This window comes from Callospermophilus lateralis, chromosome 9 (genome assembly GCF_048772815.1).
Source record: "Callospermophilus lateralis isolate mCalLat2 chromosome 9, mCalLat2.hap1, whole genome shotgun sequence".
NCBI classification, from domain to species: Eukaryota; Metazoa; Chordata; class Mammalia; order Rodentia; family Sciuridae; genus Callospermophilus; species Callospermophilus lateralis.
Genome location: NC_135313.1, coordinates 86,507,176 through 86,519,485, shown reverse-complemented (window position 1 = coordinate 86,519,485; position 12,310 = coordinate 86,507,176). Strand labels below are relative to the sequence as shown.

General features: G+C 30.8%; 1 protein-coding gene across 1 annotated transcript in view; it reads right to left on the bottom strand.

The window, feature by feature from the left end:
- Positions 1-12,310, bottom strand: part of Lrp1b (LDL receptor related protein 1B) — a 1,566,902-nt gene that overhangs the window by 575,338 nt on the left and 979,254 nt on the right. The window contains exon 32 of the mRNA XM_077110319.1: positions 1,530-1,679. Coding sequence (XP_076966434.1) covers positions 1,530-1,679 — 150 coding nt within the window. The remainder of the gene's footprint in view (positions 1-1,529; positions 1,680-12,310) is intronic.

Here is a 12,310-nt window from a genome sequence, read left to right as displayed (position 1 = left end):
GGCACACATAGTTAATATCTGTACATCCCAATTATAAAAATGACATAGAGATCACTTGAGCCATTAATGGTTAGTTAATATATACATTTTCTCTCCTTCAAAATAAAAAAGGAGACTCATTCTTTCTTAAACAAATTTTTGTGTAAGATATGTAATCTTTTTAATCCAAACTTTTTTACTTTTGGCCAGATATTGTTAATGATTATGAAAATGAATTTTCACCCTTTTCCATTAATAACTAGTTACTAATAAACATATACTAATGAAAATTGTTACCAAAAAAAAAAAGCATATATTAGTCTGGCATAGTGGCATATCCCTGTAATCCCAGTGGCTGGGAGGCTGAGACAAGAGGATCATGAGTTCAAAGCCAGCCTCAGCAATTGTGAGGTGCTAAGCAACTTAGTGAGACCTGGTCTTTAAATAAAATACAAAATAGGGCTGAGTATGTAGCTTAGTAGTTGAGTGCCCTGAGTTCAATCCCTAGTTACCCAAAAAAAGCTCATATTAAATCTGGGAAATGGTCAAAGGGCTAAAATTACAGAATATAGGATATATAGAATTAAAAGATCGAATTTCTTATCTATATAAATAAACTTTAAAAATATATTAGAACTGACTTTACATAGTAGTATAAGTTATCCTGATTATATCACAACATTAGGAATTGCAAATATAAAGAAATTTTTCTGATATCCTGTAACAAAATGTAACTATTGATATTTCTATAAAATATTAATCTTCATAGCTGACTCACCATGAACTTTAGCTGAAGGCCTGCCAAAAACAGAGCCATCCTCACCAAAGAGTATTTCTTATTGGTATTCACTTGTGCATGTTTTTAAAAATGCAAATTTTTATTATTTTCTTAAAGTTTACATTTCAAAAACTGGTTTCCCATGCAATATGGTAGAAGTTCTTTATTTGTTCTAAGGAAAACATTCCTCTCTTTTAGATTCCTGATCACTTATATTCCAGGCCCCTTTATTTCCTGAAAACTGAACGAAAGGCACTGGAATGAAACTGAAATCAGTAAAACCTCTCTGTTCATTTCCAAAGTTAAGGATGAATTATTGGGTTGAGAGAATAATTTCATTAACTTACGTTCATTGGCCAAATTGATCCTGTTCTCTTATTTTTCAAATTATCTATGTGGATGAAGCTATGCTTTAAAAACAGAAATGAAGCAAATTTGACTGTACTATGATGAAAATGCAAGGTTATTACTCTTCAGAACACTGCAATACAGCCAGAAATGAACCATCAAAAAACACCAGTCACAGTAAGCCAAGAACCAATCATGGTAAAAAGTTAGTATTGCTAGCAGCAATAAATTCCTAATCTGGGTAGTCTTACGAGTCTGTTTTCTAAAGCTAAAAAAAAAAAAAAAAAACTTCTCATAAAGATGTGCAATTTGAATGTGTTTTTGGGTGTTAATGCAGCAGTAACTTTCCCAAGCTTTAATAGGTCACAATTAATCAACCTCCAATCAATAAAAAGCATCCTAGCTATAGAATCATTACACTTACCCATGATAGTTAAGGCTGTAGCTTTTGTTAATTCTTCTTTCATTGACTCTATTACTTCTAAATTACCACCATCCAGGTTGCATCTATTTATGGTTCCATTTCCCGAACTGATCCAATAAAGCTTGTTTTCCACATAGTCTATCGATAGACCTGTAATTAAATTATACAACTTAAACATAATAGCAATCACTTGAATAGCAATATGCACTGAGCACCACTGGATTTGTGGGGAAGAAATGAGTTGAAAACTCAGATATTTGCCTTAAAATTAAAACTTGGCTAATAGGAAAATAGTGATATACTCTCTAAATTGGATGAAAAAGATAATTTTATAAGCCCCTAACCAGTATGTCTATTGATTATCAGAGAAGTTTTGTGACATTGAGAGGACTGACAGCTCCATATTACAGATAAGAGAATAGTACCAAAAGCAGTTAAGAAATCTGTATTCTCAGGACATATCTACAATATTATTGGCATGCTCTCCAACATTACAATCCACATTATAACAATATCTCTGTGGTTCCATGTAGGCCTCTGTGACCCAGAACTACTCTGTAAAAGCATATGTGGACAAGTACCTAGGCATAAAACCAACAAGAAGTTCCTTGGCGCTCACTCAAAGGATAAAGTGAAGAAAGCACAAATGATAGCTTTCTTTAAAAAATTAAAAGGAAAGAGAAGAAGGAAGTAAAGAAGACTGGAGAAAACCACATAGGTTCAATTGCATCCAGAGATGTGCAAACATAGCCTAATTAATTCCTATCTACAGGGAGTTGCAAATCAGAGTGGCACTGATTTACCCAACCAGTTTTAACCAGTAGAAATAATCCAACAATTTTATAGACTATTTCAGTTATTTCCTGATTTATGATAAGGTTTGCTAATAGAAGATTATAAGTTTCACCAGAAAAAAAAATCACAATGCAAATAATTAGAAATTGCAGGGATATAGATTTTAGATATTTTTTCAATGATGAGAGAGGGGAAATTAAATTTAATTACTAAGGAAATACTAAGGAAATAAAATCAAATAACAATTACCGTTGTCATATTGCTTGATGTAATACCATGAGGGTGAAAACCTTTAACATTTAATTTTATGAGGGAAAGTTTAGTTATTCTGCAATTACCTAAATCACCTTGATGCACCCTTTCACGTAGTAGATAAATCCAAATTCAGATCACTAAATTTTCTAAGAAGCAACTGATTTTGTCTTTGGCTTAGTTGTCTAATAGCCATGATCACAACTTCATCTTTTATCAGAAATAAAGAATATATGTATTACAGATTAATTGCACAAAATACAACTCCAATATTTCATTTCATATATATATATAATTTTTTTGTTTTAATTAGTTACACATGACAGTACAATGATCTTGACCTATCATACATTTCTGTTGCCAAATTTTGCCAGGAGTTGAATGAACATATTTATTTATAGAGAATTCCTTTAAAATTACATGGTTTATCTATGCCCATGGGTATTCTAAATTGTACCTCTCAATCAAGCTAAACCATCAGACAACTGCATTTTCAGATTTCTGTGTTTTTGTCCCTCCTTGATGTTCTTTGCTGAATTGGGCTTTGGCACTGTGCCTTTGGTTTGAATGAAAGATGTTGTAAGAAGTAGACATAAGGAAACCTGTTAGACTTCCCAGGATACAGTGTCGGAAAGCAGTATATTATATGGTGACCTCTTTATCCAAGGACCCCTGGGAGAAATTTCTCTCAGGGCTCCATGCCAGGAAAAACCATATGTGCAAAATATAAAATTTTAACTGGCCATATTTCTCTCTTTGCTTTTGCTGCAAAGAAACCAAAGAGTCAGATTTGTGACCCATCGCCAGTCGTTATAGAGGAATTGCTTTTATACTTTTAGCTTTACTCCTGACTTTGATAAGCTTATCTATTATATTCTTTCAGCTGGATTATTTAAATTAATATTCTTGTCTAACCTTTCTTAGGGAATACATTTGTTTAAGTTACTTTAACCTCTTTTTCAGAAGACAGTGTGCATTCATATCTCACTCCAAATTAACCTACAGTGTCAGAACCTTATCATCCACCTAATACCCTGCAGTTTCTCTTCTCTAACTCATGTTATATTAAAGCAGAATTAAACAGAACAGGGAAGTTACATAGATTGGGTCAGAGATCGCCAAGGCCTATTACTCAACTGCTTTGCTTTTGGACCACAAATGCACACAGGAGAGTGGCTGTGACAAAGTCAGTTTATTATTTTCACTGTCTAGTGTGATACCCAGAAGAGAAAATACAGTTCATGAGCATGGAGTAAAAAGATTATTTAATTGAGTTCATTAAGAAAATTATAAATTATCTCAAGGAGTTCTCCCTAGCAAAGTTATGCTCACAACTGAAATTTTTGAAGGACTACTTGTAACCAGAAACTGTGACAATTAGAACAGAAACAGCAGCAATTCAATTGGTCCACCTAGTATGGCTTGAATTTCTACATCAATTAGAAGAGTGAATAGTTTTAGAACAGTAGTTTTGTAATTCACAAAATAAACACATCTAAAGTTTCTATATTAATCTATATGTGCGTGAGATAAGTGTTACCTAGAACCCCATATAGTTTCTCCTGTTAAATATATTACTTTACCTATAAATATTCTTGAGTACATTTATTCCCTAGATTATAAAATAGAATTGAAATCCTCCACAAAGCCTACTATAAATTTAAGAAATTGGTAAAAATGTGCTTCATATTAATTGATATATGCATGTTTAAAAGCACATACTTATAAATTTTATTGGTTTAAATATTTTTACATCATAGATTTTTGACCTTCTTAATATCATACGCTCAGTCCCACCAATACTGAAGAATTAACTGAACATATATTAAAATAATTCTGGATCAGATCTCTGTTGTGCTAATATTTCAAAAGATAAAACACAAAGCAGTGGACTAATTGTTCTTTAATGCAAATTGGAACTACTCAGTCATGTTAAAATGTTAATTCAATAGCCATGAGAAAATAGGTCAAATGTGAGCAAATTTCTAAAATTTCCTTGATCCTATGCAAAGAAGTATAATTCTATGAGAGAGGGCCTTAGAGTGATTGAGATTTAAAAATCTTACAAATGATTATAGGACCTATATGAAGAATATATCAGTAGTAATATAATCTTATTCTTCAAGATATATTTATTAATTTTTAAAATCATCTGAATCTGATTATGAGATAAGAATATACAGATAAAGCAATGTAATAACTGAATGAAACAAGAAAGAAGTCATCATCTAAATTGAAAAGTCTTTATTTAAAGGCAAATTACTTTGTAAATCCATTTTAGTATTCTTATAAAAACATATTTAATCCATATGCTTTAAGTTTTACATTCCTTACTTTAAGCCAAAGACTATTTTAACATATACTATTAATAATAATAATGTATTATTTTATTTGAATATTTTGTTTTAAACAGACCAGCTTATTTTTAGACCATTCAATTTGTTAACATTATGTAGTTTATCTTGTAACTGAAATAACTTACAAATTTATATAAGAAATATTTACATAATGGTTTTAAATAAGATAATTTAGCTATATAACCCATGTTACTAAAAACATCTTAAATTGTGTTACAATTCAGAATTAAGACTTCATTTTATGTGGCTAATTCATTTTTTAAGTGATTCAAAGTCAGATCAATATAATATGTACTATGGAATTAAATTTAAAATTTATTCTTATTTAAATTTATGGAATTAAATTTAAAAGGTATTTTTATTTAAAATTGAGGCTTTCTAAAGATAGCAACACCAAATATTTTCCATCACATACCAAATTTTACTTCAAAAGTTTCATCTTTATCTGTGAATTATAATTATTATAAAATCATTCATATATACTGATCCTTGGGTCCCACTTCTAGAAATTATAATTTAACTGTTTTGGACTGGCCCTAAGCATCAGTATTTTTTTTTTATTCTTAAGTAATTTTACAATAAAAAATTGAAGAAATTATTTTTAACCACTGCATATTTTTATAATCTTTCAAATTTGAATTTTTAGTAAGCTCAATAGGTCTTTTAAATTTTGACAGAAAGAGCATTATAACGGTGAGAGCTTTAGAAAAGAGGAACAGCAAAGATTCATGTGAGGAAGAAGATATATTGTGGACATTAAAATTTGGATGATTAATTTTAAGTCCTCCAAATAGGTATATAAATAACATCAAAGTCTTCTAAATATTATTTTTGTTGTTGATGTCTTTAAAAATTTAAGTACAAAACAAATCCTTTAGCTTCTGGGATTGGGAAAGTTATAGAAACTGGCCACTGAAAATATATTTACCAAAAAGAAAAAAAAAAAAAAGAGAGAATATACCAAAAAATCCCATCCCACTTTACACCTGTAAAAGAATTATAGTATTCTGGATACTAGAAAATGGAGATCTTTTCAGAGTTCACTAGAATACCATGGTTATTCCTGGGGCAGAATTATTTGAGAGATATTGAATTTTAGGTCTGATAGAGGATAGTTACTTCACAGGGGAAAAGCATGCATCTAACTGCCTATTCACTATTTTCTCAAGAAATGCTGAATAACTCCTGAGAATACTTACATTATGTTAGTCAAATAATAGATCTACTGAGAAATCTAAGCATTCTCTGCTCCATCCCCCAGCCTCTCTCTGAAGTGAACACAAATAATGTAAGTCATCACCCTTTGCTATCATTACTTTTGCTATGTGCCTCTGGAAGGCTTGCCTGGGTACACTCTTACTTCACCATGTGAGGTGGCTATAATAAGAACAGCAGCCTCATATGGGGCAGGGGCAGGACATAGAAAGCACTCAATTAATATTAACTATTTATTAGCAGTGCATGTTTTTTTTTTTAAATATATTTCCATCCTAAGGTAAAATCCTATTTGAAAACCTGTGACTATCTCTCTGAATATACGTGTAATTGATGATTAATATTTATTGATTATAAAACAAACATATCAAAACTGAAACTTTTGTTCCGTGAAAGGTGATAAAAGATATGCTTCTGTCTGGGAAAACATAATTATAATTCACATATCAATAAAAGACAAGTATCCACAAAAGAATTATCAAAATTTAAGCTCAAAAAATTCAACTGGAGCCTGGTACAGTAGTGCACACCTATTAATCCCAAGCATTTTAAGAGGCTGAGGAAGGAGGATCAGAAGTTCAAAGCACAGCAACTTAGCAAGGCCCTAAGAAATTTAACAAGACTCTTTCTCAAATAATAAGTTAAAAGGGCTTGGGATGTGGTTTGTAAGTAAGCACCCCTGGGTTCAATCCCTGGTACAAAATAATAATAATTCAATTGGAAAATGAGCTAAGGATATCATAACAAGAAAATACATCAATTTTTTTAAAAAAACACATGAAAAAACTTTTAACATCTTAAGAAATTTAAATACAAATTGTAAGATATCACTATATACTTATTAGAATAACTAAAATTAAAAATTAGAATACTAAATGATGATAAGGATGCAGAAAATTGGATCACTGACACATTGCTGGTTCTGGGAATAAAAAAATGGTACAGCCACTCTGGAAAAGTATCTGGCAATGACTTATAAAACTCAGCATGCTATTACCATCAGACCCCACAACTGCACTCCTAGGAATTTATCCCAGATAAATGAACATTTGTGTTCATGAAAAGACTTGCACATGAATGTTTATAGCTTTATTTGTAATAGTCAAAACAGAGAATCATCTAGCTGTCCTTTAGTAGGAGAATGGTTAAATTTACTGTGCTGCACTCATATTTTGGGATATTATTCAACAACAAAAAGAATCAAATTATTGATACATGAAATAATTTCAGTGACTCTCCAGGGAAATATGTGAAATGAAAAAAAAAAACTAATCTCCCAAGGTCACATGTTGTATGGTTCGACAAATAAAACACTTTTAATGTGACAAGATAAGCAACAAGAACTGGAGACAGACATGTAGAGAAGAATGAGGTGGATGTTAAGTACAGGAGGGAAATAGATGAGGCCACAGAATAGAAATGTGAAGGATCATATGGTGTTGAAATTATTCAGGATTTTGATCACAGTAGTAGACACAGGAATCTACACACATGATAAAATTGTATAGCCTAATTAAACAACCACACAGAAATTAATATAAGAAAACATGAAATTTAGATAGAATTATGGTCAATAACTTGGTTGTGGTATTTCACTATGGTTTTTTTGCATAATGTTCTAATTGGAGAAAATTGAATAAGGTATACATGAGAAATCCTGAATTATTTTTAATAACTGCAAGTAACTCTAAAATTATCATCAAATAAGGACTGGGGTCACAGCTTAGTGGTAGGGCGCTTGCCTACCATGTGCGAGATCCTGGGTTCGATCCTCAGCACCACATGAAAATAAAATAAATAAAATAAAAAGGTATTTTGTCCATCTACAACTAAAGAAAATGAAACAAAATCTGAATACATGTTTTCATTTTTAAAAAGAATACTATCAACCTTTAGTTGAGTATGTTGCCCTTATCTTGAACTGATCTATTTTTTTCCTTGAAATCACCCTTCTCAATTCACCTTATTTTAAGAAATCATCACAACATACAGTTACTGAGCTAAGTTCATAAACTGATTCTTGTTGCTTATCTTATCAAGCTAAGATTTCAGAATCCGTTTCCTTCCTCTCATGTAAGACATTTTACAAACAATATTCCTAGCACTTGGGTGATTGTCAAAAAATTATGTGACTTGTGAAAACAAAAAAAAAAAGAAAGGAGAAGAGGTCAGAATCAATATCAAGCTGATTCTGGAGAAGTGTTGCATTTTAAAAACATTCAAAACCTTTAATATCTATAATTTTATAATTTACTAAGACAATGTTTTATTGCTTGATAAGTAAGATGGTACAAAATATTTTAAAAGCACTGTATTATGTCAAATATTTTTAAATTCACAATATAATGCTAAGCATTCCCTTCTTTTTCCCTACTCATATGGAAAATTTCAGAGTTTTCTACACATAACAACTGTCCCATGCATTTTATGCCTAGTTTTCCTTTCTTCTAGAAAAAAAAAGGAAAACCCCTTGTTCATCTGTAATTTTTAGAAACAAAAGTATTTTTTTTTCTTCAAGGTTCTGTTGAAATTTCAAAATACCATTAATTTGGCTATAACTCATTCCATTATTTTTCTTCCCCACAAAGAATTTATTTCTTCTGTGTTCACATTATCTCTGATACTGTCTTTATGATGTCTGGCACATAGTACACATGAAAATATTAAGTAATTTCATTTCATTTTACTTTACTAAAGATCTCACTCAAGGTCTGTAATTATCTGTGATGTTTCCTTCACTGGACAATGACCTTCTTGAAGATGGATCTGAAGGTTTTGTGATTCATATTCAGTAAACAATTTATATCCATTTTTAAAAATAGCCTTTCATTTCACTTAACATTTGAAGTCAGATGAAAACATCATAAATTTAAATTAGTTATATGCATGCATGTGTGATTATAATATTACTTGTTAAGTCCTCTGACTATTTTTGAAATCTATTCTTAACATTTTCATCAAAACATGTCTTTATATATTGAGTGTGCTTCCTAAATAATAAAAATCACTATTATGGTAGTACTTGCACATAAATAACAGAACACTGTTATATTAAGGAAGGAAACAACTTGGAAATTTATAAATATTATTTTTAAACAGAGACACACCTTAGATTTTCTTAATGTGATAAAATGTTCTTGCAAGTCTTATCCTTGAATATATTTTAAAATGTACTAACTTAGCATACAAGTTGGAATAATTAAATAAAAAAAACATGCTTTAAAGAATTTAAAAAGTTTCACTTGAAGGTTAAGTAAACAAATAATTTTTTATTGATATTATATTAAAAGTAAAAGGTGACTATTAAAGAAATAAAATATATAGTACACTAGATCTTTAAGAATAAGTCATGTAGAGTAATGCTGATTGACAACCCCAGTTGCTTTATATGAGGCTTAAAGGATAAAATTCATAATATGAAGACATTTAAGCATGGAAATTGCTTAAAGTAGTAAATTAAAATCTTCTGTTATATAAACTGCTCCAAGCACTTAATGTATCCAAGACTGAGCAATAAATCTTAATTGTGAATATTTAGTGCAATAATGTATAACTGGAATGCTGATTTGTATTTAACAGAAACATAGTTATTTAACCCCAGTTGCTAAAGGCAACAATTACTCAATCTTTAGTGACAAAAACTCATAAAATGCCAAGTTGAGAATTTTGAAAAGATTGAGATGCATTTCTATATTAAGTATGTCACACGTATGGATTTAACAACAAATAAGCATAGAGTTGAGGAAGAGGACTAGGAGTTGGAGGAGGGAAGGGAAAAGGGAGGTTCCAGGGAAGAAATTTGACCAAACTATGTTGTAATATTGTATGTATGTTTAAATGTGTAACAACATATTCCACTATTATGTATGATTATTGTGCACAAATTTAAAAAAATAAAAATAAATATAAAACTATCTACCAAAAAAAGCAAATAAAGAAAATTAGTGAATTATAATAGGAAAAAGAATTCCACAAAAGAAAAAAGTCCAGTGTGTCAGTGACATAGCCATTTAAAACTAGCTTTTAAAGAATCAGAAATAATTAATTGTGAAGCACAATTGACACAGAGGTGAAATTGCTTCTAGCATATTCCTGGATACTTAGAAAAGTTGACTGCAGTGTCCTCATTGAACCTCCATTTATTCAGGGGTACTTGCATTTGTCTCTTTCCCACCTTCCATGCTTGAAAGAGCATCAGGTTTATTCCCTGATCCTTTCTTGAGGTCAAATTATTACTAGTACTATGATGAGCCTAGTCATAGAACAATGGCTAAGCTTTAATATGGCTTTGGAAGATATAAACTTGTATTTGAATCCCGAGTTTCATTGTGGGCAACTAACTTCTTTCAATGAGTCTTGGACTTTGAATCTATAAAGGAAAGATAAAAAAAAAAAAAAAAAAAAATCCTCCCAGAAGTGATTGCAGTGAGATGATTAAAGCAAAGCATTTTGCAAGCATTTGACATAATGTAAGTACTTAAAAAGTACATAATATAATTGTATTATTTTTGCTGCCAAATGCTCATCATTCTATAGAATCAGAGATCTCACAGTAAGTGCATGCAAACACAGATGTGTGGCTTCATGGTGAGAATACAGGTCACATTAAAAAGTTACCAGCAAAAATGTTATAAGCTACTACTACCCCAATCTCACTAAACAGAATACTGCTTTCTTATCACATTCTAGTGAAAAATAATAATAGTAAAAATACAACACTATCCATGAGAAGAAACTCAGCTGAGCAATGGTTCCTACTTTTCTAATTACCTAATTTTCTTCATAGAAATCATTTAAAGAATGTAGTAGGCAGGCAGTTTAAGCCAGAGTTCACTCACCCAGACAAACTCATCATTAAATAATAATCATAATAATTGCTTTAAAGGAATAAAATTAAAATTACTAAATGATGTGGTGATAAATGTATATAAGTATTTCATGAGTATGATTTGCATGCATAACTACAAAACAAATTTGTATTTATTTTTTCACATATTCATATGCCATTTATAGTACTATAAAATTCCATCTTAGGAATCTTCTCAGGGGAATAATTCTGAAAGAATCTTGGGATTGCCATGGCATGGACTCTTCTGAAAGTGTGTCCTTGTGAGACTTAATCTTGACTGTACATTAAATAGCAATCTAAATTTACATAGAAGCAAAAAAATATTTTGTACAACTCTTTGTATCACAATTTCAAATAGTTCTATTGATCACCAATATACATTTCTACTGTAATTATTCTTTCTAAATATCATATGTTCACAAACTTATTGAACCAAAATATATGAATAAATCATACTTTTATCCACTCCTTTAAAAATGTCTTAAAAACTATAAAAAATCTTTAAGAATGGAGGATACATTCTGAATTATTTCAGTATTCTGTCTGGGTTAGTAAACAATACAAATTATTAAATCTATTTTAAAAAAATGGTTTGGGTACACACAGTGAAAATATTACTTAAAAAATATAACCATGCACAGTGGATCATGTATGTAATCCCAGTAACTCAGGAGGCTGAGGCAAGAGAATCACAAGTTCAAGGTCAGTCTGGGTAACTTAGCAAGGCCCTGTTTCAAAAAAAAAGAATAAAAATGCCAGGATGTCACTCACTGGTAGGGTACTTGCCTAATATGCATGAAGCCCTGGGTTTAGTTTTCAGGAATGAAAAAAAAAGTTATTATGAAACATTTTAATCTATTTTACACACTGTAAGACCTTTTGGTATAGAATAAACTACATCAAAATCTCTGAATGAGCCCAATTCAATGAGTTGAAAGGCTTCATGAAAAGAACTTAGGTATCCATGAAGAAATTTGGTTCATGGTCTATTGTTTCAGCACCTTCCTGAGAGTTTCTAGTCTATCCTTCAGATGGTCTAAGAATTACAGATATGTCTGGCCAGTTTCCAGGAACTCATAAACTAAATGATTACAACATAGCACACACACACAAACACACAGGACTGGTTTTGTGTCTCAGCTGGAATGCTAACTATTGTGGAATAGTGTTTTAGAGAAGAGGTAAAGAACACAGTGGTGTACAAGTCTCTTTACAAAGGATGTTTTCATGCATCTTAAAATGCCGCAGTCTGGCTGGGCACAAAATCACGAGCCACTCAAGCAGGAACAAACTTTATTTTTTGAAACTGCCGC